Here is a 26,403-nt window from a genome sequence, read left to right on the forward strand (position 1 = left end):
CTATTGTGTCTCCATGTGAGTTAGGCTGATGTGTACCTGCAGGATAGAGCTTACAGGACTTGCAGGGATGACACAAGTACAGGACAGAGAGTTCAAAGGTTAAAGCTTTCCTTGTAGATAGGGATGGCTGCATAAAACAGCTTTACTGCCCCTCACTGAGCCGCCCCTAAATTTCTGGTGCCCTAGGCCATGGCCTATGTGGCCTTGCCAGAAATCCGGCCCTGATCAGGCCCGATGGTCTTTGTTCTTCTCAAGATTCAGATTTGTAATTACGTATACCCCTGGTAGTAAACACTTCAAGGCCGACGCCTTGTCCAGGTGTTTCGAGCCCGAGACAGTACAGCCCTCAGCCCCTGAGACCATTCTACCTCAGAAGGTGGTTTTGGCAGCCACTGAGACCTGGAAAGATTGGACAGTCACTCTGAGCCCTTATCAACAGGATGTTCCAGAGGGGAAGCCTGACGGGGTTATGTTTGTGCCACTACCTTTCCGTCTACAACTGTTACAGCTGTTCCATTCTCACAAAAATGCTGGTCACCCTGGGGCCACCAGAACTCAAGATTTGCTGGCCAGATGTGCTTGGTGGCCTAAATTAGCAACAGACTGTAAGGAGTTTGTAAGAGAGTGTGCAGTGTGTGCTAGGAGTAAACCTTCTCGTCAGGCCCCTGTTGGTACTGTTGGTACAACCTTTACCAGTCCCGAGTGAACCTTGGACTCACTTGTCCATGGATTTTGTGGGAGAGCTCCCCAGGTCTGAGGGAAAGACGGTCATTTGGGTGGTAGTAGACAGATTCAGTAAGATGGCTCACTTTGTCCCCTTGAAAGGACTCCCCTCGGCCCAGGAATTGGCCGATCTCTTCATCCAGCACATTTTCCGGCTGCATGGCATTCCGGAAAATGTAGTGTCAGATCGGGGAGTCCAATTGGTATCTAAGTTTTGGAGAGCTTTTTGCCATCAGCTGGACATGGATCTTGCATTCTCATCAGGCTACCACCCACAGACCAATGGCCAGACCGAGAGAATTAACCAGTCCCTGGAACAATTTCTTAGATGTTATGTTGCAGATGTGCAATCCGATTGGGTAAAATTTTTGCCGTTTGCAGAATTTGCGCACAACAACCTGAAGAGTTCCTCTTCAGGATTTTCCCCATTCCAGATAGTGTCGGGAAGATCACCCAAGTTTGCCCCATTGCCAGTGGCATCTACACCATTCCCGGCCCTGGAGGACTGGCAGAGGGCTTTGAAGGAGATTTGGGGAATGGTTAAGAGAAACTTGGGGAAAGCCTTCCAGACCCAGAAAAAGCAGGCAGACAAAAGGCGGTCTGTAGAGTGGAAATTCTCTCCAGGGGACTTGGTGTGGGTGTCCACTCGGCATTTGGCCTTGAAGCAACTGTCACCCAAACTGGGCCCTAGATTCATAGGACCTTTTCCAGTGACCAGAAAGATTAATAACGTCACTTATGCTATTGATCTCCCAGCCAGCATGCGAGGCGTGAGATCATTACATGTGTCTCTGTTAAAGCCGGCAGTGCACGTGGATTCCTCTCCCCCCCCCCTGTGTTGGTTGATGACCAACCTGAATATGAGATTGAAAAGATTCTGGACTCTCGGTTAGTGCAGAATTCCGTGCAGTATCTGGTTCACTGGAGGGATATGGTGTGGAGGAAAGAACTTGGGTGCCAGATTGTCGCATGCATGCGAAAGAATTAAAGAAAGAGTTTCATGACTCACATCCTGGGAAGCCTGGTGGGAAGTGTCCACTCCTCGGGGGGGATACTGTAAAGGATTGCGGAGATGCTGCCGCGCGGTCTGGCGGCGGGGCGGCTGTCTCCGCGCTCAGACCGGCGGTTTCCGCACAGCAGCATGCGTCTGGTTTGTCTGAGCCTTCTAGTGCACACAGATGGAGAGCTACGCGCGCGAACTGGGAGGCAGGACCTTTATGCCAGGAGGAGAGGGATCAGTTGATCAGGTTGGTCAGCTGATCCCAGCGCAGACTGTCATTGGCTGAGTAGCGCTGGGTGGTGCTGAGGAGCGCTGCACTATATATAGATCTCGCTGGTCAGTCTCAGGTTGTCTGCCGTTGCGAATACATACGTGTGAGCACTCAGACCATAGTCAGATCCCACAGTGTGTTAGAACCAGGTGGACCTGGGAATTCACACTTAGCCAGATTACGCTTGTGTTATTGCTGTATTATACTTTAGACCAGTTCCAGGGTGTTGTGACCAAGGACCTCACACCCAAGCTTAGGAATACTGTGTCATTGCTGTGTTATACTTTAGACCAGTTCCAGGGTGTTGTGACCAAGGACCTCACACCCAAGCTTAGGAATACTGTGTCATTGCTGCGTTATACTTTAGACCAGTTCCAGGGTGTTGTGACCAAGGACCTCACACCCAAGCTTAGGAATACTGTGTCATTGCTGTGATATACTTTAGACCAGTTCCAGGGTGTTGTGACCAAGGACCTCACACCCAAGCTTAGGAATACTGTGTCATTGCTGTGATATACTTTAGACCAGTTCCTGGGTGTTGAGACCACGGACCTCACACTCTAGACTAGGCCTCTGCTTTATCTGTTATGACCAATTGCTCTCTCGACCTTTCTCCTGCTTTCTGATTCGGTACCTATGCATATCTGCCTACCTGTTGCCAAACCCTGCCTGTACCTGGTTATCGAATCAGCCTTCTGTCTCTGTACCTTATCTGCTCGTGTGTTACCGACCTGGCCTGGCCGACCCTTCTGGCTGTCACTCATACCTTGAGTGTTAAGTCTGTCTGTACTAACTGTGACACTACCCCGCCAAGTGTCAGGTAGCTGCAGAGACCTCCTGTTCCTCAGAGAGGCCTCTCTGCAGTGCAGTCAGGGACTCTATCCCTTAGGAGTCCTTTGGCTGCAGTATAGTCTGATTCCCAGTATTGAGGGGAATCACTGGCTCGCAGGTTATCTCTATCCCCTTTCCTAGGAGATAGTTCACACACAGCCAAGGACCACCTGCTCCTTAGGTGGTCCATGCTCTTTGTTATCGGCGTCTCCCGCCCCACGGGAGACAGCCTACTGTTGCACCAAAACACTTACACTTTATCAGGTGTCCAGAGGTTAGTCATACTTGTATTATTGGTGATTCTGCAGATCATCAATAATCGGGTATATATCTGTATTGTTGGGGATACTGCAGATCACCAATAATCAGATTCTCTCAGTGTGCTGAAACCGATCGTTACACGTAACCATAGCTGTATTTGCGGTTATCATACTGTAACAGGCAGCGCTATAGTACAGGCAACTGGATGCATGGAGTATTTCTAGAGTCTGTTGGGGCGCAAGTAAGACAATTAAGCAAATTAATATTGTGATGTTCTGATATACGGTATTAACCTGAAACCCAACTCAAAGCATACGCGCTGCCATAGGCCCCATACAACCCCTATTATTATTATTTAGTATTTATATAGCGCCCATATCTTCCACAGCGCTGTACAGAGTATATTGTATTGTCATCTAACTGTTTCTCCCTCCTCAGAGGGGTTCACAATGTAATCCCTACCATAGTCATATGTCTTTGTATGTATCATGTATGTATGTACCGGTATATCTAGGGCCAATTCGAGGATGCCAATTAACTTAGCTGTTTGATTGCCCGGAGGAAACCCATGCAGACACAGGGAGAGCCTACAAATTCCATGCAGTTAGTGCTTTGGCTGGAGTTCGTGCCGGAGACCCTCCACTGCAAGGCAAGAGTTCTAACCACTATGCCACTGTGCGTAGTGGTTAGAATCTTGCATAGTGGTTAGAAATGTTGGATAAGATGGTTATTGGGTGCTGCCTTATGCCCAGAGTCTGAGGTGGGTACAGCTGCCCCCGTCATTTAGTAATCCATCCAACTGGCCCGTAAAACAAAGAGCAGTGGACAATTCCACTGTTCTCAGACTTACCCAGCCGTCTACTTTTATCAACCAGCTGATGTGTAGCACAATTCAATATTCTAATGTTTTTATCATTTCAGGTGGAAAACAGAACCAGCCCTCCATTGAGCTTATTTTCATCAATGAAGAGTAAGCACAAACATAAACAGTATATATATATATATATGTGTGTGTGTGTTACACACACGCACACATAGTATCTCTTTCTTAAAGGATACCAGAGCCGAGAAGAATTTGGAGAAACATGGGGAGCAGGCATGTATGGGGAGATATCCTGATGGCCACCGCTCCCCCCGTTCTCCTCTGTCCCCCTACTTACATATCTAAAGCCTCTCCGGCAGCCTCTTCTTGGTGGCTGGAGTTGGGCATCAGTATGCAGGGGCTAGCCTGGCTGTGTGCGTCCCTTAGAGCACAACCACGCCCCCGAGCGATCTGCGCGTGATGTAATTGTGGTGATGTCATGACCCCCAGCCGTGGTTGCGCGCTGAGGGATGTACGAAGCCAGACTAGCCCCTGCATACTGATGCCCAACTCTAGCCACCCGGAAGAGGGCTTTAGGTATGTAAGAAGAGGGATGGACGACAATGGGGGGAGCGGTGGCCATCAGGACAACTCACCATATATGCCAGCTCCCCCTGTTTTTCCAAACCTTTTCGGCTCTGGTATCTTTTAACAAAGTAGGAGAACGAATTCCAGTCCAACCAATATCTTTTTTTTCTTCTAGGGCAACAGCCAAGGACCTGAGTAAGCTCATCCAAAGCAAGGTAGCAACATCTGAACTTTTAGATTCAAGAACTGGTGGAGCTCTTGAACAGGATCTCACAGCGCTGTGTTGTAAAAAATGATTGTGTTTACTGGCCTTTTACAGCAGTTTGTCTTTTCATGGCAGAATCTCAACGGCATTCATATGATTGCCAATCCGATGACGTTTGGGAAGCCAGCAACCAACAGACAGTCTCTCCCCCAGGTAACAGCTACTTCTGCAGTGTTTGCCATACTTCCTTGGATTTACTAAGCTATGCACTGATGCATGCTGGGATGTGACCGGTCTCAACAGCTCCATGTTGTCATGCTACAACATTACAGTATGCTTTGCCATAAATACATCTATTTTTCTGGCCAATTCAATCATTTTGAGGTAATAGAGCAGGGATCTGTTGCCCCTAAAGTGTTCTATCAATCAATTCCTTTTTGATTTGGGATTTTTTTATCCATAAAAACTATAATGCAAAGCTCTAATATGCAGGCAAGGTATTAGGTTTGAGGATACCGGGTAGTACAAGACTAGCAGTTCAGTCAATTTTCTATTAGATTCTTCTGAAATCTAATCAATATAAAGTGGACAAGGTGGTAAAATCAATCACTACCCTATTAAATTTCATGTGAGGAGCAGTTATATCACGCCGTTATTGACTTAAAGGGATACTGTAGGGGGGTCAGGGGAAAAGGAGTTGAACTTACCCGGGGCTTCTAATGGTCCCCCGCAGACATCCTGTGCCCGTGCAGCCACTCCCCAATGCTCCGGCCCCACCTCCAGTTCACTTCTGGAATTTCAGACTTTAAAGTCTGAAAACCACTGCGCCTGCGTTGCCGTGTCCTCGATCCCGCTGATGTCACCATGAGCGTACTACGCAGGCCTAGTATGGTCTGTGTCTGCGCAGTACGCTCCTGGTGACCTCAGCGGGAACAAGGACACAGCAATGCAGGCACAGTGGTTTTCAGACTTTAAAGTCTGAAATTCTAGAAGTGAACCAGAGGCGGGGCCGGAGCATCGGTGAGTGGCTGCACGGGCACAGGATGTCTGCGGGGGACCGTTAGAAGCTCCGGGTAAGTTCAACTCATTTTCCCCCGACCCCCCTACAGTACAGCTAAGAGTTGAAAACTTCTAGGAGACCACAACTCATCATTGGATATTTGGTCTTTTTCCTATATGGTATTAGCATAGAGTTCTGACCTTTAATACGTCTGGGTTTGCTGAGGGAACTTATGCCATTGGGACTTCAGAAACTTTCTAACACAATGCTTTATCATTTTCCACAGACCCAGATCCTGGTTCTTCCATCTTCTGAATCTGAAACCAAAGATGCCAAGGAACAAGCCAAATACAGATCTAAACATGACCACATGATCTGCAAGTGTCTGTCCCTCAGCATCTCCTATGCGGCAACCATCGGGGGTCTGACCACCATCATCGGGACCTCCACCAGCCTCATCTTCCTGGAGCACTTCAAGAAGTAGGCAGTTCTTCCCCTCCTATGTGATCCAGATACCGTAGATGTAAGGCTAGGGCAGCTGTCTACTACTCGACTGCTGAGACTTAAAGAGGAACTTCAGCCTAAACAAACATACTGTCATTAAGTTACATTAGTTATGTTAATTAAAATAGATAGGTTATATAATCTCTTACCCACCCTGTTTTAAAAGAACAGGTAAAGGTTTGATTTCATAAGGGCAGACATCTTTTTGGTTGAAAAGAGGTGACAGGAAGCATGAGACACAGTTCCAACTGTCCTTTGTGCTGATCACCTTTCCCAGTTGCTAGGCAACGTGTATAACAAAATAGGAAATCCCGTCATGGTTTGCACAGCATCAGGGAAAAAAAGCCTGGGTAGTTTTCTTTGATGGGGCGGAGCTTAGCTTTTGTGCAGCTAAAAATAAGGCTTATGTAAGAAAAACAAAGTTCTGATGCTAAAAAACTCTTAAAGAAACACCAAACCTTTTCCAGTGCTGCTGAGCAGATTTTTTAGTTTGGAGGTTCACTTTAAATGTCTAAACTGCAGGAGCCTGTAGCAGTCAATCACATTTTAGTTCACTGGAATCAGACCATTAGGCCTCTCTCAGGCCTCTTTCAGACCGATGGCTGAACTGTTTGTGTGTGTCGGGCAGTTCAGCATTCCATCTACCAGCCATAAGCACCTTTCGATCGCAATTGCATTCAGCTACGTGGTAGCATTTTTATCCTCACTCGTGTCAGCACTTGACACACAGAGAAGTTATTCAGGAGCAAATAAATGCCACATGCTGCATTTAAGCATGGCCACTAATGCACTCACATTTGATTCATTAGGGGATCGCTTCTCCATCACCCATACCGAGTGCTAGCAAGCGCCCAGCTGGTGCATGGGAGCAGCTGACCGATGGTGAAGTCACCTCCTTCAGCCTCCAATGTGAAACAGGCCTTAAAGGAGTCATCAGGCAGAAAAAAAAAAAAAAAGCTTTACTCACCAGGGGCTTTCTCCAGCCCCTCGTAGCCGACTGTCCCACACTGTCACCTCTGCTCCCTGCTGCTGTCGCGCCTTCGCCGCACGGTTCAGTCAATTATGGCCACGTGGTCCGCGGCGAAAAAATATAGAGTTAAATATATCATATAGGAGACACACACAGTGATATTTGAAAAGTGAAATTAAGTTTATTGGATATACAGAAAGTTTGCAATAATTTTTTGAATAAAATTAGGCAGGTGTATACATTTGGGCACTGTTGTCATTTTATTGATTCGAAAACCTTTAGAACTAATTATTGGAACTCAAAATGGCTTGGTAAACTCAGTGACCTACGACCTACATACAAAGGTGAATCCAATTATGAGAAAGAGTATTTAAAGGACTTACGAGGCCAAATCCCCCCAAAAAGTGAAGTACCTGCATCATGTTTAAATGCACGGAGGACGCCCTCCGTGCAGTTCCGCCGGGTCCCCGCAGTGCAATCGCCCCCCCCCCCCCCCCCCCCGGGCCGCTCTCGACACCACAGCCAAGGTCGGGCTCTCCTGGCTCTTGTATTATGGCCGCTGGAGCTGGCCGCGGCTGCGCAGTCCGTAGGGCCCCCCCCCCCGATCCACGCACAGGAGACAGCCTGTAGCGTGGATTGGGGGGGCCTAGAGCTGCGCAGCCGCACTCACGTCTATACGGAGCCATATTACAAGAGGCTGGAGAACCCGACCCGGGCTGTGGGTCGAGAGCGACCCGGGGGGGGGGGGGGGGGCATTGCACTGCGGGGACCCGGAGGAATTGCACGGAGGGAGCGGATTGCATCCTCCATGCATTCAAACATGATGCAGATACTTCACAAGTTTTTGGGGGGATTTGGCCTCGTAAGTCCTTTAAGGGGATAAATTGTAAGTTTCCCTCTTTTAATTTTCTCTGAAGAGTAGCAACATAAGGGTCTCAAAACAACTCTCAAATCACCTGAAGACAAAGATTGTTCACCATCATGTTTTAGGGGAAGGAGATTTCAGCTGTCTGTTTCCACAGTTAAGGAACATATTTAGGAAATGGAAGACCACAGGCTCAGTTCAAGTTAAGGCTCGAAGCAGCAGAGCAGACCAAAAAAAATCTTGGATAAACAGAATCGACGAATTGTGAGAACAGTCAGAGTCAACCCACAGACCAGCACCAAAGACTTACAACATCATCTTGCTGCAGATGGAGTCACTGTGTATCATTCAACCATTCAGCGCACTTTACACAAGGAGATCCTCTATGCAAGAGTGATGCAGAGCCTTTCCTCTGCCTACAGCACAAACAGAGCCACTTGAGGTATGCTAAAGCATATTTGGACAAGCCAGCTTCAAGGTGCTGTGGACTGATGAGACTAAAATTGAGTTATTTGGGCATAACAAGGGGCTTTATGCATGGAGGAAAAATAATACAGCATTCCAAGAAAAACACCTGCTACCTACAGTAAAATATGGTGGTGGTTCCATCATGCTGTGGGGCTGTGTGGCCAGTGCAGGGACTGGGAATCTTGTCAAAGTTGAGGGATGCATGGATTACACTCAGTATCAGCAGATTCTGGAGACCAATGTCCAGGAATCGGTGACAAAGCTGAAGTTGCGCCAGGGCTGGAACTTTCAACAAGAAAATGACCCTAAACACTGCTCAAAATCCACTAAGGCATTCATGCAGAGGAACAAGTACAACGTTCTGGAATGGCCATCTCAGTCCCCAGACCTGAATATAATTGAAAATCTGTGGTATGAGTTAAAAAGAGCTGTCCATGCTTGGAAGTCATCAAACCTGAATGAACTAGAAATGTTTTGTTAAGAGGAATGGTCCAAAATACATTCAGCCAGAATCCAGACTCAAATTGGAACCTCCAGGGAGTGTTTAGAGGCTGTAATTTCTGCCAAAGGATGATTTACTAAATATTGATTTCATTTCTTTTTTGTGGTGCCCAAATTTATGCACCTGCCTAATTTTGTTTAAACAATTATTACACACTTCCTGTAAATCCAATAACCTTCATTTCACTTCTCAAATATCACTGTGTGTATCTTCTATATGATATATTTAACTGACATTTTTTATCGTAACAACCAACGATTTATACAGGAAAATCATGACGATTAACAAGGTTGCCCAAACTTTTGCATCCCACTGTAGTGTAAGGGCCCGTTCAGATCAGAAATGCGGATGGCCATGCGTGCGGAACGCGTGCGGACCGCAACGCGTACGAACGCATGGCCATCCGCGTTTGTGTGCGTTGCGTGGCTGATCCCATCACTGAAAAGTGAATGGGACAGCCACGCGTTTTTGCAAAATCTGCGTGCGGCATGCGTTCCCGGACCGCACAGGTCCGGAACGCATGCAGTGTGAACATCAGACATTGCACTCTATGCAATGTCTGATGTCGTGCGTTTTGGCCACCTGCACGCGTTTCCAAAACGCGGCTGGAAACGCGTGCAGTGTGAACGGGCCCTAAAGAGTAGGGACCCTTTCCACAAGAGGAAACCTCAACGCTGGTGAAAGGATCTAGTAGAGAATGCTGTTGCATGCAGTCCATTTTGGAAGCTAATAACCTCTATTTCTGCAATCAAATACAAATTGCAATCTATTTTTTTCTGCTGCTAGTGTTCCAGTTTGCTATGACTGTCTTCAGTGCAGAGGGTTAATGATTGTTTGCAAGCTGTTTGCTTGTTAGTGACCACAGTTTTGCTATCCATGTTTTTATTGTTAATGTAGATCCATTCACAATCATACTAGCTTTTGTTTTTGATTTTCTTTTCTTTCTGTAAAATGAGTGTTTAAAGAATCTGTAACATTTTCCATATAAAAACTGTTCATTTTGTCTTTGTATTTGTCCTATGAATCTGCAGCCGCTACCCGGAGGCGGAGGTGGTTAATTTCGGCACATGGTTTGTGTTCAGCTTCCCTATTACCGTTGTGGTGCTGCTACTGACCTGGGTTTGGCTGCACTGGCTGTTCCTTGGCTGCAAGTGAGTGCAAAATATAATACAAGACTTAAAGGACCCTGAGCAGAACAGTGAAATGGCCAAATGAAATTACCTGGGGCTTCTTCCAGCCCCTCCTAGTCCGTGGGCTCCTTCGTTGTCTTCCGTGCATAGCCAGTCTTTGACCTGAGCGACTGGAGCGGTCACTCAGGGCGCTGGCTTCCAAGGGGGCGCCTATAGCTGGTTACCTATACTGAGGGCACCTATACCAGATTTCCTATACTGGAGGCTCCTATAGCTGGCTAGCTTTACTGAGGCCACCAACACCTGGCTACCTATACTGGAGGCAACTACCCCTGGCTACCTATGGGGGGGATGGAGACCTTCAACTGACTTCCTATACTGGGGGCACCTATACCTGGCTACCTACCTATACTGAGTCTGATGGCGTTTCTTTGGGGGGTACACTGCGGCTATAACGCGTGGTGCAAATTGTCAGTGCTGTGCTATCATTCTAAATGGGGGGCAGCTAACTGTCCCACTGATTGTTTTTATTAATATTCCTGAAAGGTTCTAGCCTTTATTTTTAAGTATATTCAGGATAATGCACTCTTTCCATCCATTCATGGTTATTATTAGTATTTTTTTCTATTATACACATGTGACGTGTCACGGAGATCTGAGCATTTTGCGTGATGTGCCACGACGTCAAAAAGGTTGGGAACCACTGTCCTAGGAGATATCTCAGGGGAAAAGGGGAATTGCGTGTGTGTGTGTGTGTGTGCGTACGTACGTGCACGCACGCATGCATGCGAGGAGGATGAAGGAGGGGGCATAAAAATCAGGTTTCGCTAAGGGCGCTGTGAAAGCTAAGGCCGGCCATGCTTCCATGCTCCCTCCATTCTTACCATGGCCGCTCCATTAGAGAGGCGACTTTCGCTGAAGTTGTGCACAACTGCGCATGCGCAGCCCCTATGCACCCCCGTCTTGCTCACGCACCCATTGCCGGTTCATTCCTTCAAAAACCATGAATGCGCTGAACGCTTACGCCGATGGGTGTGCATGAGCAAGATGGGCGCGTGGAGAGGCCGCGTATGCACAGTTGTGCATGACTTGTGCAGCCAATGTCTCCGCTCTAACGGAGCCGGCGGAGGAAGAATGGAGGGAGCACTGAGGATGCCGAGGGAGCCCACGGACTAGGAGGGGCTGGAGGAAGCCCCAGGTAAGTTCATTTGGGTATTTTACTGTTTTGCTCGGGGTCCCTTTCAAGAAGAAATGAAGTAAAAATAATGTAATGAATAAAATTGCTTATCCATAGTAACCTCTTGTGGACCACACGCTTACCTAGTGACCAGGCAATTTTTTTGCAATTCAGCACTGCGCAGCTTTAACAGCTTATTGCGTGGCCATACAACTTACCACCCAAAGGAATCTTACCTCCTTTTCTTTCCACCAACAGAGCTTTCTATTGGTGGGATCTGATTGCTGCTGCGATGTCTTTTTTTTTTTTTAATCAATTTTATACTTTATTTTTATTTTTTTATAAATGTGCCTATTTTTTTCCTCCCTCCCCCTGAGATCCACCACTAGCATCACCTCTCATAGTCATCAGCCTATGAGAGGGATAAGATTGTGAGCCTCTCCTGAGGACAGCTAAGTGACAGAGCTGTCCCCTGTCCAAACTTTTATGTGCTTATTAGTGATGTCTACTATATTCCCGACAAGGTACCGACGATGAGACAGAAGCTGTCAATTCCATGCCTAGAAATTAACTCTTTAATAGTCTTGGGTACACATTAAAACTCTACACACGGACACCTAACCTTAACCTCCCACCCCCCCGAATCCACCACACACACACACACACACACACACACACACACACACACACACACACACACACACACACACACACACACACACACACACACACACACACTATTCAGCCACACACAAAAAAGATTAGAAAAACGATATAAAACAATGTAAATATTGGTATGCGGCTAAGCGCAGCCCAAATTCCCTGCTTCTCTCCTGCTCTACCTGCTAATTATCAGCCCTGATAAAATCCCCGACTGAGCATTCAGTGTGGCTTTGCTCAGGAATCATTATAGCTGAGTCATTATAGCAGAGCCAGAAGGGGGCAGTCTTGGGCTTGAAAAGACATCAGAGAAGACAGACCCAGCTATAATGATTCCTGAGCAAAGCCAGACTGAATGCTCAGTCTGGGATTTTATCAGGGCTGATAACAAGCAGCCTGAGCAGCAAAGAACGTTACAGAGAGCAGGGTAGGTGTTTTCTCTAATGTTCCCACTGATATATATGGTAAAATACATGAAGATGCTTCATCTCTGGTTCACTTTAAGCTCACTATAGCCACCCATAAGCCCATCTAAAGGAGAGTGAGGGCCGTGTGGAACTGGGTAACAGACTAGTTATGGTACTTAGGCTGTAGGTGAAACATACCACTTTGAGGCAATCCCTGTCAGTCACAACTCAGAAAACGTTTTGCCACAAGTTCTTTTAAATTACATGTATTGTTTTATTTTCCTTAGCTAGCCAGTGTGGCTACCTCTGCTTCTTTGTGGTCAGTCTTAGCTGTTCACCCGATGTGTGTTCAGTTTCAGGGAGACCTGTTCAATGAGCAAGAAGAAGAAGACCAGGCAGGAGGAGCTGTCAGAACTGAGAATCCAGGAGGAGTATAAAAAGCTGGGAAAAATGAGGTATATGTGATAGATGGGTGATGACTACACGCTGGCATTCATGCTCTGTACCCGTCTCCCCTCCTGCATACATACAGTGCCTATGGCTGCCAAAATATGGGTGTCCATTCAGACAACTGACCTTATGGCTGTTGGCTAAATCCAGTGGCCGTTCTACCTTTTACCTCCTTTGCATTTCCATTGATCCCAGCTGTCCCTCTTTTGGAGGGACAGTCCATCTTTGGGAGCCCAACCCCTCTGTCTTTCTTCCTCGTTTGTCCCTTTTTCAGGACTTCTGTACAGATCTATGTAAATATATGTATTTTTCTACAGGAAAATGTATTTAATTGACTCAAAAAATGTATTTCCATCCTTAAAATGTAAAAAACAATATATATTTTCAAAAGTTAAGATGAAGGAAAGTAAACCAGGATAAAAATTACCAGTGTGGTTTGAATTATGTAAAACAACATATTTTTCTTGTGAAAATGGTATACATGACTAGGGGTGTGTTGGGGGTGTGATTAGGGGTGTGGCATGGGGCGTGGCTTACATGTCCCTCTTTCTTATCTCAAAAAGTTGGGAGATATTCATTTCTGCTCTCCAGGGTGGTTGGTGAACTGTGTATCGTCTTCTCCAATTACATTCATCATCAAACATTGCTTTGTTAATGGACCATTATCGTGAACAATTGTAAAATTTAAAATACATGTGTATGAATAATGAATTTGTACCAGGATAAAATGCACTATGAATTTCTTCTTCCCTATAATAGCCGAGCCTGATCGTGTCCGTTCTACTATGCAGGTGCAGACAACTCGCACCTGCGCAGTACAGTAAACCTGATCAGGATTGGCTATTTCTCCCGTAAAGCAGCTAGTGCGTCTGCGCAGCACGTCATTGGGTTATACTTGTTCTGGAGCCCAATGACTACCGCACCTGCAGCGGATTTGGGGTGCTGAGGAGGACGGGGAAGCCTCTTTAGGATCCAGGAGCTTCCCCTTCTCAAGGTAAGTACCCCCCCCCCCCAGTGGCACTTTTTCACTACAGGTAAGCTATAATTAGCCAGTAATAGGTATTGCCTGAAATAGCAATTATTATTTTCTCTCATCTAAAGCTAACCATACACTGTTAGTTCACTGACAGATCAGGTACACAATCGATATCTGAAACCCATCATTTACTTAGCTACCACATTCCACAGAAGTTGTGACCATTGTCAATGCTGCTGCCCCCACTGGCTTTGTACTGTCCAATGCAGTACAACATTAAAGGGGCACCATAGTGAAAATTAGGCTACTGGGATAACCCTGGTAACCTGTACCTAATATTTAAAAATTCAAACATTATGAATCTTTTTTTTTTTTAAATATCTTATTGAAAGGTTTTAGGCAGCATATGCATAGATCCTGCGTGTCCTCCTCCTCTGGTGCCATGTGACAGCTCTCCCTGCTGAAAAATAAAGAAATAAGCAAGATAAATGACTTGTTCACACTGGGCTCGGCTCTGTCTTCTCCCAGTGCTATGATCTTCCCCAGCACTCGCTAAACAGCCTGCATCTCCCATACAGCTCCATCAGGGAGAAATACTGTTACACAGCACAGCCTGAGTCAGCAGAGGGAGGAAGGCATGACGCATAGTTTGAAATGTGACGGGCAGGATCTCTGCATAGGCTCTCTAACCTTTCAAGCAGACATTTTAAAAAAAACTGCTTAGTATCTGATGCTCTTTATATTAGGTACATGTTACTAGGGTTATCTCAGCAGCCTAGTTTTCATCATAATTTATTTTGCTCCCCTTTAAGCAGCTGTTGCTCATGTACCTGCAGTGTCGGACTGGGAGGTGGAAAAGCTGAGGAGATACACTTGCTGGCCAAGCAGCAGTAATCAGGTGTTGCTAATGACAGTTGGCTTGATTCACAAAGCAGTGATAACTGTTATCACGCTGTGAAAAGTGCTTTGCATGAAATTTAGCGTTTGCACATGCTCAGTAATGTTGGAGGAGGAGTCTCCCCTCCTCCTCCGTGGCCAGCCACATGGCTAATTAATACTAAGTGACGTGCAGTGTTTACTTCCTGGAGCGGCCGCTCTGTGCGGCGATTGGCCGGCGGGACCACGTGATGCGGATCACGTGGTCTCCGCATCCCATAGCATAAAAAAGGCGCACCTCCTACAACACCACCAGGCGTTGCGTTAGGGGCACGTTATGCAACCTATAACGTCCCCTAAAATGCAACGTCCTGGTGGGAAAGAGGCCTGACCAATTAACCCCTAGCATTTGTGTCTACTACCATTGCATCAACTGAGATGATTTCTCATTGGCTGCCGTGGATTCCTGCATTTTGTTCAGATGAATGGCTCTTTGCCATGCCTGATGTAATAATCTTGTCACTGTATGTGTTGGTATTGCAGCTACCCGGAAAAGGTGACGGTCTTCTTCTTCATCCTGATGACCGTCCTGTGGTTCACGCGGGAGCCAGGCTTTGTGCCAGGCTGGGAATCTCTATTTGAGAAGTAAGTGAACAGCAAGGGTACCGTGAAAAAGCTCTAACTATAAGAAAACTTGCCCATCCACCTGGCTCAGTGGTTTAGCAGCATCCTTCTATCTCTGTTAACTATATATCTTTTCTCATTTCAGAAATGGTTACAGAACAGATGCCACAGTCTCAGTGTTCCTTGGCTTCCTTCTCTTTCTTATTCCATCCAGAAGGCCTCAGTTTTCACGCTCCGGAAAAGCAGAACCAGGTTTGGAAAAACTCAAAATGAGATTCTAAACAGGGAAACAACTCAAGTAAAATTGTGCAGGATGAGCAACACTAAAACATGGCACTGCCATAGTCGGCAATAGTTAAAAGCATTATTAGCAACAAACAGTAATTATGGAGCCTACCTCCTACTATTGAGCGCCATATTTACTGTTCAGTGCCCCTAATCGCGACTCCTAATCGCCTATGGCAGCAGTGAGGTAATTTAAAGGTTAGAGTTAGGCGGAGGGGAATTGAGGTTAGGCACAAAGGTAGTTAACCTCCCTGCCGGTTATCCCGAGCTCAGCTCGGGGTAACCTGCCGCGGAGGATTCCTCAGGCCCTGCTGGGCCGATTTGCATAATTTTTTTTTTGTTACACGCAGCTAGCACTTTGCTAGCTGCGTGTAACTTACGATCGCCGCCGCTCCGCGCCGATTCGCCGCAACCCGCCGCATCAGAGGGTGCCCCCCCGAGACCCGTGCGCTGCCTGGCCAATCAGTGCCAGGCAGCGTCGAGGGGTGGTTCGGGACTCCCTCTGACGTCGATGACGTCGGTGACGTCATCGCGCCCGTCGCCATGGCGACGTGGGAAGCCCTCCTGGAAATCCCGTTCAGAACGGGATTTCCGGATGGGTATATGCGCCGGCGGCGATCGGCACATTCGGGGGGACGCCGCAGGGAGGGGGGAAGCATGTAGCTAGCGCTAGGCTAGCTACATGCTATAAGAAAAAAAAATGCCAAAAAACACCCTCCCTGCCGTGCGCAGCAATTTTTTATAACGGCAGGGAGGTTAAAGGAATACTATCGATTCACATATTTTTTTCAATTGACACAGGAATTGTTTGGGAAGTGCTGCTAAGTACTGGTGTATACATTTTAGTAGCAACTTCTTTGTTTACTGTTATCAAAATACATTCAAACTTTACTGACACCAAAACTGACGGCTGACTGAGCCATGAGGAGAGGGGAAATTCCCCTCACACTTGATCAGTTAACTCTATGTGTAGCTCTGTGTGTGACAGAGAAGAGAGCTCCCAACAGCTGCAGCTCTTGTGTCCTGTTCTTCTGACTGAAGTGTGTGAAGAGAGCAGAGGAAATGTAACTAATTGTCACAGCTTTTTCATACTGTTTTTGCTTTCAGAGTTTGATATGTTTGATATTTTCTTTCTGTAGTCTGATATGCAACTCTGGCTGTGCATTGAAGCAGACACCCCTTCTGCAATTGATTTGTCCCAATATAGCTAAATCCTACCCTCAATAAATTACAGCTTTTACCTCTGATATTTAACATGAAAATGTTTACACAGCTACTTAGACATTATTTGTACATTGTCATTTTAGAATACTTGGGTATCGATAGTATTCCTTTAAGTTTCGGCAGGGGTGGTGGTTAAGGTGAGGCACCAGATGGAGTCTTAGGCTCCCTGCACACTGCAAATTTGTTTTCCGATTCTGATTCTGTTTCCGATTCCGATTTTCAATTCCGATTTTCCCTGAATACATTCAACAGAAAAACGGATCAAAAAACGCAGCATGCAGTAAAGATTAAAAATCGGAATCGGATGTAAAAACCGATTAAAATGCGGAATCGGAAATGCATGCAGTGAACAAGAGGCATACACGGGGCATACACGGCTCGACACAGGCCTATCAATCGAGCCGCCGATAGCTCGATTGATAATATCCGACGTGTCCGATCACCGCGGGGATTGATTCCGCGCACGATACCCGCGGGCGGACAATAGCAGCGAATCGAGCGGAAGATAAGAAGCGCCGGCGGGGACGAGCGGGAATCGATCCGGGTGCACGTGCGGATGAGCGGGGACACGGCGGGAGTCGATCCGGCGGCTAATTGGCCGCCGGATCGACCCGTGTATGCCCAGCATTAGGGTTAGGCATAGGTAGAGGGAGGTTCAGTGTGAGAATAGGCATTTTTATACATTACCTGTTCCCGGCTATCACGTCTCCTCCAATTCCTGGTTAGTTTGCAGGTTTTGTACAGTCACCATGCAGCTTCAGTCCCCGCATGGTCATTGGCTGGATGCAGGACACCTGCAAACTTACCAGGAATTGGAGGAGACGCGATCACCGGGAACAGGTAATGTGTAATAATGCTTCCGCTAAAAGTAGGGTTAGGTTAGATAATAGTAAAATATTGGTAAAGATTACTGATATTTTACTATAAGAATTAAGTAGTAGAATATCTGTAATTTTACTGATATCTGATGGCATTCTCTGGTGCTATTTTTTTCCCTGCGATGTTTTTATAGGTATGCCAGGGAAAGGGATGTGTTCACTCTCAAACAGCACCTGCAGGGAAGACTGTCAGCAAATTTAAAGACACGGCAAGTGCATCCACACTTATAGAGCCATGGAGCCAGATATAGCAGTGGCTGAACCGGTTACTGCCCTGGAAGGAGACATGCAGTTTCTGATAATTATGCAATTACGTGGCAGCAGGTGCAGCGCATGCAGTCATTCTCCAGGCCTTCACCGACCACTGCTGTGTGATCTGGGAGCTAACACTACCTGTAGGATGCTCTAAATTTTAAACAGAGTAGAGCAGAACAAGTGGCGTCCCAAGCGCTACCCCCACCCAAAACCCCCACCCGGGTTCTACACCACAGGGGGCAGAGCAGGTACTCCCAGCACCCTTACCCCCCCCCAGCACCCTTACCACCACACAGGGGTTTTAGAGTAGACCCAATCAGGCTCAGCTATTTCTACCTGGCCCCATTGGAAAGCTGCTGCTATTTCCCGCCTACACAGTGCTTGTCGGGGGAAATTTCGGGGGAGCCCACGCTGGATCCCTGAGGCTACAGAGGACAGGGAAGCCTCATTAGGAGCCTGCCCTGAGTCTTTCTCCTCCTGAGGTAAGTACCCCATAGGGGCTGTTTTTTGTTTGTTTGTTTTTTTGCAGATGTACTTTAAAGCCTATGCTGCATGGTGTTCTAATCTCCAGGGCCGGTTCAAGCAACCTGGGGGCCCCCCAACAGATACGTCGGAACAAAAATCGGCATTAAGGGACCTTTTTTGCAGCTGGTATAGTCAGGGTGTGAAGCCCCAATCGGTTGGAGCTCCACATTCTGGCTACCCCAGCCTGCATGGGGGACAAGGGGTTAAAACGTTTCAGGAGGGGGACCCCACATAATTTAAAAAAAACATTTCCCACACTCTAAACATAAATTTTTTTTGGGAAAATAGGACAAAATGCCAGGAATCTTCACACAGCCATATTGCGGCTGTATAGCGATCCCTGGCCAAAGCGCTGCGGCTGCGTATGGACCCTCTGGAAACTCCGTCAGGAAATGTATTGCTCTTTCTTTTGATACATGTAAAATTACAATACTGTTAGGTTTGCTACTAAAAGTGACATTTACCGCATTTAAAAGTATACTTTTTTCCTTCGAAACTTTAAAATCAATTTTCTCAAAAACTATAAGGTCTTTTTGAAAAATTGTTTTTTCATCTTATTCCCAATGATCTCCTTAACATATCCTGCAATTTAGGGTTTTTAGCATTTAAGGTGGATTTGCTATTAACCGTTAAAGTCGGCGGGTTTTTAAATGTGTATTTTTTTTTTTTTTAAACTTTAAAATCAATTTTCTCAAAAACTATAAGGTCTTTTTGAAAAAAATGTTTTCCTCTTGTAGCCACTGGGGCCCCTAAAGGCTCTGGGACCCTGGGGCAATTGCCTCTATGGTAGCGCCGGCCCTGCTAATCTCTAAAGTATGTAGACCTTGCTTCATGTTCAAGAATACTGATACTAATAGTGCTGGTCTTGCAGAACTGGATCTGAAGTACTCTGCTCCACCAAGTGGTTACAACCGGCATTACACGTCACTACTAATTTATGGCTTTCCCGGGTAATGTTGACAGCTATATTGTGGGCCCATATACCGGTAGAGAAACGTGTGAGCCTCAGAATACGTCTTGTCACATAGCCAGCCTGTCTACACACAGCGAACATGTCTATGGCTGTTAGTTTCACAGAGTGTCTCCTTTTAATTAATCCCAATTATGCGCAGAAATGCATTGAGTTTTCACTCCAAACAATCGGAGTAGCTGGATGACACACAGACATAACGTAAGATGATAAAAATGAGGTCTGAACAAACCACACCATACAAACATGAATGCACAGCATAGTCAGTGTTATGTCTGTCTTGTGTGCGTCTGGCAGTAAGGATGTTATGCAAACAATGTGGACCATTACGAGCCAATAAGCAGCTGCAGACAATTAATTTTAACCAATGATGGCTCCTCCCACCTCCCCACACGCTGATGACTGCAGATGTATAGACTCTTGCTGCACTCACTGGATAAAAACAGCAACATTTTTTGTAAACAATGCTGCAGAATGTAAATATTTGTAGTGCACCACAACTAAAGACTAAACAATAAGTATTAACTATAAACATCCATGCAAAAAGAATTAAGCTAACCTCTAATGCCCACATCAGCCACAACATCTGTGAAGACTATTTATAGAATATATACTGTATATTCAGGCGTATAAGACTACTTTTTAACCCTTGAAAACCTTCTGAAAAGTCAGGGGTCATCTAATACGCCGAATGTCATTGATGCCGGGTGATATGCCCTATCCCGTTACCACCTCTCAGATATCTCTGATGAGGACTGTAGTGAAGCGGTGCAGGTGCACTTGTGCGAGATCTGCGAGGCAGGGAAGGAGGTAAATAGGATACATGGGTGGGCCAGACAAGTGAAAGAGGCGTTTTATGGGCACAGCGAGATCTATTCTTCCATACCGCTCTGATAAACAGGGAGACAGGGAGAGCTGACCAATCCGCTTAGGGAGAGGGAGAGTTGCCCAATCCAACCACTCAATCCCCTGTATACTGTTATATACTGGGTACCACATACAGTACAGCACCAGTATCTGTTCATACACAGATAGCACCAGTATATGATTTTTTTTAATTTTTATTTGGTGTACGTTGGAAGAGGGGTAGTCTTATACGGCAAGTATATCCCAAACTCTATATTTTAACAGGAAAAGTTGGGGGGTCGTGTGAAACGCCCAGTTGTCTTATACGCCCAGTCGTCTTATACGCCGGAATATACGGTATTCACTGAGCACTTATTAGGAACAGTATGTTAACTCCTAGCAAGACCTCCTTTTACCCTCAGAGCAGCCTCAGTTCTTCATGGCACCAATTTCCCAAGATGGGATTGAACAACATCATAATCAGTAGCTGATATCCCCTTTCCTATGAGAAATCTTTACCTCTTCTCAAATAGATCATCAGGGAGGGGTCTGTATGGCTAATATTGTAGTGAAACCCCTCCCACAGTGTGATGTCATGACCATGGTCCTGACAGTATGCTGTCTGTAAACCTTAATGCGTTGTGAGAAATAACGCCTGTTTCCGACTGCCATGAAAGCAATATCTCCCTCTGTGTATAGAACTCTCAGTAACGAACGTCCTGTACAGATCTCCTGGCAGACCTAAAGCTGTCACCCCCCCAGTGATACATTTCAGAATGTAAATCAGGGAAAGGAAAGATTTTACAATAGGCAAGCACTAACTAAATAATCTATAAATTAATATTGTAAAAAATACTGGGATTGCTGGGATTGACTCACAGGAATCATGGAAAATTGGTACTGACTGAGATCCACAAGTCAGGTTGGATGCACAGATTCATGCTTTCTGGCTTCAATTGAACAACGAGGCCTTTCTGTCTCCAAACCTGAGTGTATTGGTTGGTTGTGTCACAAGCCCCCTAGTGGCCGGACCGCACGATGCCTTCCAATCGGTTTCAGCACACAGACCATGCAATCTGTGGTCACAATCGGTGCGCAGAAACCGCTGGGATTTTGGAAGCAGACCGACTAGAAGGGAGCCCGTGAGTTACGGTAATACCACTTACACATTATTTCAGGGTATAACTGCTACCACCTCTGTTCTAATGGGACAGAGGAACCCACTGACTGGCTGACTCTAGACCTGCAAATAGAAAATGGTTAAACCCACTCTATTTTATTTAGCTATCCACAATAGTAGCGACTCTTCAGAAGCCAGGGTTCAGTTTTGTATTGCTGAATAATAGGTGTAGCCGAACAAATAAATGAAGTTAGTGTCGTTTATTATAAAAGCAATATAAATAATATATACAGAAAATCGTTAAAATCAACAATTATAGAGACAAATAATAGCACAGTATGGAAAATAAAAATAAGGGAAGAAAATACTTAAGTTCGTGGAAATATGTCCTTTCTGGGAAAAGAAATGTAAAGTCCTTGGTTTCAGAATCATAGGCTTTTAGGCATATTTTTTAATCCAAGCAGATGTTACAGTTCCAAGATGGCTGCTGGGTGGTCCTCTGCCCAGCAGCAGGTCTAGTTGTAATCCAGATGATGTTAAGATGGAGGACTGAAGTCTGCCTGCTGGCAATGTGCTTTTGATGAAGCTGGTTTGGGGGTGTGGCAATGCCTGCCCCCTCTGAATTACCCACCAATGACAGCCCACCTCCTCCTAGGGGAATTCTTAGCTTAAATTGTAAAACACTGTAACTTATAAACGATAAATGTCATTTATGAATTTCATAGCTGTGCTCTATACGGTTTTCATTTAACAGACAGAAATCATAACCCACATGCATTTAAATCTGTTCCCCAGCGGTGCCTCTGTGTCCAAGTTCTTCAGTGGACCCCTGTGCAGCTAGCTTCCTTTGGCTTCCTCTGGATGAAAGCCACCTTTTGGTGTGTTAATTATCATCTAAGCGTGACCAGCTAGAACAACCTTTGAGTTTTATGGCCCGTACTCACGGGCTGCAGAAGTGGCCTGTCGCCAGCACACGTGAGCGTGTGGGCGACAGGCCGGCGACATCTCCTCGCCAGGTCCCTCCGCGTACACACGCGGAAGAGGGACCAGCGGCGAGACGGAAGCTGTCGCCGACGTTCCTCCTCCCCCCGCCGGAAGCTCCATTTACCACAATGGAGGTTGCTGTCGCTAGTCCGCGTACTCACGCGGACTAGCGACAGTTGCGGGGGAGGTGCGGCGGCGACTGTCGCCATGCGATTGAAACTTTCAATCGCATGGCGACATGAGCGACGGGCGACAGTTCGGGGTGCGCGCGCGTGCGACGGCCCATACTCACGGGCGACCTGTCGCCGCAACACGCGCGCGCCGCGTGTTGAGGCGACAAAAGTCCCTCGTGAGTATGGGCCATTACACCAGGATTCCAGCTAGGATTTCACACCTCTGGCTAATTAACAAGTCACAGCAAAAGGCTTCATGAACAGACTTCCTCTAGCAGCTATGAAAGCTAGATTTCCAAAAGAAGGCCCCAGGCTGACTGCCTGGTATCCATATACATAAGATTCTGATCTGGCACATCAACGGCAATCGGTGCAGCAAACCGATTGCGATTGCGCTCTCTGGTCTCACGGCTCTTCCGTGACAGGTTGACGTACCATTCTGAGAAAACTCTAGAAACTGTGTGTGAAAATGTTTGGAGATGTTTTTCTGCTCAACCACAGTTGTAGAGTAGCTACTGTAGCCTTTCTGTCAGCTCAAACCAGTGTTGCCATTCTCTTATAATCTTTCTCATCAACTAAGCATTTTTATTGTGATTTATTTGTACACCACCAACCTTTTCTTCAATGCTTTAACACCTAGTTGTGTTGCTAACTGTCCCTCTCAACTAATCCCTACCAAACTTTCAGAATCTAATACTACCATACTTTCAGTCTGAAAAAGTATGCTCATTGGATGTTTTCTGTTGACCTCTATCTGTATATCATGCACTGCTATGAAATGATTGTCTGATCATTTCATAAATACACAGGCACAGAGACAGATTTCTGGAAAGGCCACAAACATATGCCCAGTAGCATGGAGTCACTCAGTCTTGGTGAAAAAATCCCTAGGCAAAGAGGGGGGGGTGCTCTTCCTCACACACGCATCCCACATGGTTGCCGGCATAATATGGGCGCGTGTGTGATGGGGCATATTTTACACTGAGGGTGGCAAGGCGACGTCACTAGACCGATTTCCAAATCGGCCTGCAGTTTGTAGAGGCCACAGATCTCTCTTCCATCAGTTCCGATCAGAGAGAGATCAGCCTCTTGGTCAATCGGCTGCCAAAATCGATAGGTTTTTAGATTTTTTTTGTTTGTTTGTTTTTTAGATACCGTATTTTTCGGATTATAAAACATTCCGGACCATAAGACTCACCTAGGTAGGACAAAAACCAAGGGAAAAAAATATATATATACTAAACCTGGTGCATCCACGGTGAAGGGGCATCTTGTGGATTATGCCCCCTTTGTACCTCATGCCCCATCTTGTGTCTCCCTGTGTCCTCCTCTGTCCCCCTTGTGTCCTCCTCTATGCCCCTTTGTGTCCCCCTGTGTTATCCTCTGTCCCCCTTGTATCCTCCTGTGTCATCCTCTGTCTTCCTTGTGTCCTTCTCTATGCCCCTTTGTGTCCTTTTCTATGCCCCTTTGTGTCCCCATGTGTCCTTCTCTGCATAGGCACAGTACAGGGAGTCTCGACTATGCGGTGGGTTGGAGGTTGGTATTGGCCGGCGTTCACAAGTCAGGAACTCCCTGTATTTGGACTATAAGACGCAGTGATTTTTTTCCCCCCACTTTTGAGGGAGAAAAAGTGAGTCTTATAGTCCAAAAAAATACAGTATTTTGTGCACTTATACACTGATTCATTAGGCTGAACTGTAAAGTCATTTGAACACACAGCAGGTTGTCAGGTCAGCGCTATCATTCTATTTCACTCAGCAGTGCCACCCACAGGCTCCAAATGGCACATAAAAATGTTCACATGCAACATTTCACGGTTACCTGATTAAATAATCCATTTTTTTGTTTTAAGAACATAATGCAATAAATTATGAATTACCATAGGTTCACGTAATTAAAGTATTAATGTAAATTTATTATCCGTCTCCAGTGTTCAGCTGCACTCTTTTAATGGATATTTTCTCTTTAGAGAACAGAAAGGAGAAAGAGGAAAGCGAGCCCCACCTGGGGGGTCCCATGCTGACCTGGCAAGAGTTCCAGACGCACATGCCATGGGAGATCGTAGTGCTGGTGGGAGGTGGCTATGCCCTGGCTGCTGGCTGTAAGGTAACATAGAGGAATTTATACTGCGTTGGCTCTGGCGCCATTACTTCGGGCACAGAGATGGCATTGACAGAAATTCCTTAGGCCTCATTTCCACTTAGTGCGCTTCTGGACGCTTTTTATCAGCCCATCAATGTTACACATCGATACATTTTGCTGAAAAGTAAACAGAAGCGGACAGATGGAAACAATGCCTAAGTTCCTTCCTCAGTGATCCACCATAGCCAGCACCATTTAGCCTGTCCTAGGCTGTGATAGTGGTCTTCAGTAGTGAGGGGAACAGAGTCCTCCAGCAGCACACAGTATATCAGAAGTGGAGAGTTAGATAGTGGAAGAAGCAGTGTCCTCCAGAAGCACAGAGTGTAAATGAAAGTAGAGTTAGATAGAGGAAGGTGAGGAGTCCTCCAGCAGCACAAAGTATTTAAGGAGAGGAGAGTTAGAGGAAGGAGCAGAGTCCTCCAGCAGCACACAGTATACTGTATAAGGAGAGGAGAGTTAGAGGAAGAAGCAGAGTCCTCCAGTAGCACATAGTATAAATGAAAGTAGAGTTAGATAGAGGCAGGAGAAGAGTCGTCCAGCAGCACATAGTATATAAGGAGATGAGAGTTAGAGGAAGGAGCAGAAGAGTCGTCCAGCAGCACACAGTATATAAGGAGAGGAGAGTTAGAGGAAGGAGCAGAGTCCTCCAGCAGCACACAGTATATAAGGAGAGGGGAGTTAGAGGAAGGAGAAGAGTCGTCCAGCAGCACAAAGTATATAAGGAGAGGAGAATTAGAGGAAGGAGCAGAGTCCTCCAGCAGCACACAGTATATAAGGAGAGGAGAGTTAGAGGAAGGAGCAGAGTCCTCCAGCAGCACAGAGCATATCAGGAGAGGAGAGTGAGATAGAAAAAGGAGCAGAGTCCTCCAGCAGCACACATTATATCAGGAGAGGTGGGTTAGTTATTGGAAGGAGTCCTCCAGCAGCACAGGAGAGTATCAGGAGAGGAGAGTAAGATAGAAGGCGCAGAGTCCTCCAGCAGCAGAGTTTGGCATATTAGAAAAGGAGTGTTAGCTAGTAGAAGGAGTAGTGCTCCAGCAACACAGGGTTGTATATCAGATGTGAGTTATATAGTGGAAGGAGCAGAGAGTCCTCCAGCAGCACAGAAGATCTCAGTAGAGGAGCATGTAATCTTTTTGAAGATAGAAACTTCTCAGTTTAGACTGGTCACTGCAGGCCTCGGGCAATATAAGGTCATACTTTGCATTGCTCATCCTTTATTAGTAGATAGCTGCAACTTTTTCAGCTACTTATTTGCCTCACACTCTTTGCAGACTTCTGGCCTGTCTAGCTGGATTGGACGGCAGATGGAGTGTCTGAGCAGTCTTCCATCTTGGGCGGTCAGCCTCCTGGCCTGTGTTCTGGTCTCAGCAGTGACTGAATTTGTCAGTAACCCGGCTACTATCACCATCTTCCTGCCCATACTCTGCAGCCTGGTAAGCTATTGGAAACCACTAGGTGGAGCTTTCATCAAGGGATGATAAGATATAGGACCTCTCAACAATTAAAGTGGACCTGAACTCTTGCACAGGACACAAGGAAAGCAGAGAGAAATGTACCGTTTTTTGTTGTTGTTGTTTTTTTAGAGAGAAGAGCCTGTCTAATTCTCCCTCATCTTCAAGTAATCACAAGCACACCTCCCAACTTTTGAGATGAGAAAGACACTTAAGCCATGCCCCTGCCACACCCCTAGTCACGCATACCATAGATA

The 26,403-nt window shown here is 46.2% G+C and overlaps 1 protein-coding gene across 1 annotated transcript in view; it reads left to right on the forward strand.

The window, feature by feature from the left end:
• The window catches only part of SLC13A4 (solute carrier family 13 member 4), an 80,387-nt gene that overhangs the window by 49,149 nt on the left and 4,835 nt on the right, over nucleotides 1-26,403 (forward strand). The window contains exons 5-14 of the mRNA XM_068277896.1: nucleotides 4,008-4,056; nucleotides 4,652-4,691; nucleotides 4,817-4,894; nucleotides 5,968-6,161; nucleotides 10,022-10,141; nucleotides 12,718-12,819; nucleotides 15,210-15,311; nucleotides 15,436-15,542; nucleotides 24,520-24,656; nucleotides 25,967-26,128. Coding sequence (XP_068133997.1) covers nucleotides 4,008-4,056; nucleotides 4,652-4,691; nucleotides 4,817-4,894; nucleotides 5,968-6,161; nucleotides 10,022-10,141; nucleotides 12,718-12,819; nucleotides 15,210-15,311; nucleotides 15,436-15,542; nucleotides 24,520-24,656; nucleotides 25,967-26,128 — 1,091 coding nt within the window. The remainder of the gene's footprint in view (nucleotides 1-4,007; nucleotides 4,057-4,651; nucleotides 4,692-4,816; nucleotides 4,895-5,967; nucleotides 6,162-10,021; nucleotides 10,142-12,717; nucleotides 12,820-15,209; nucleotides 15,312-15,435; nucleotides 15,543-24,519; nucleotides 24,657-25,966; nucleotides 26,129-26,403) is intronic.

This window comes from Hyperolius riggenbachi, chromosome 3, assembly GCF_040937935.1.
Source record: "Hyperolius riggenbachi isolate aHypRig1 chromosome 3, aHypRig1.pri, whole genome shotgun sequence".
Taxonomy (NCBI): domain Eukaryota; kingdom Metazoa; phylum Chordata; class Amphibia; order Anura; family Hyperoliidae; genus Hyperolius; species Hyperolius riggenbachi.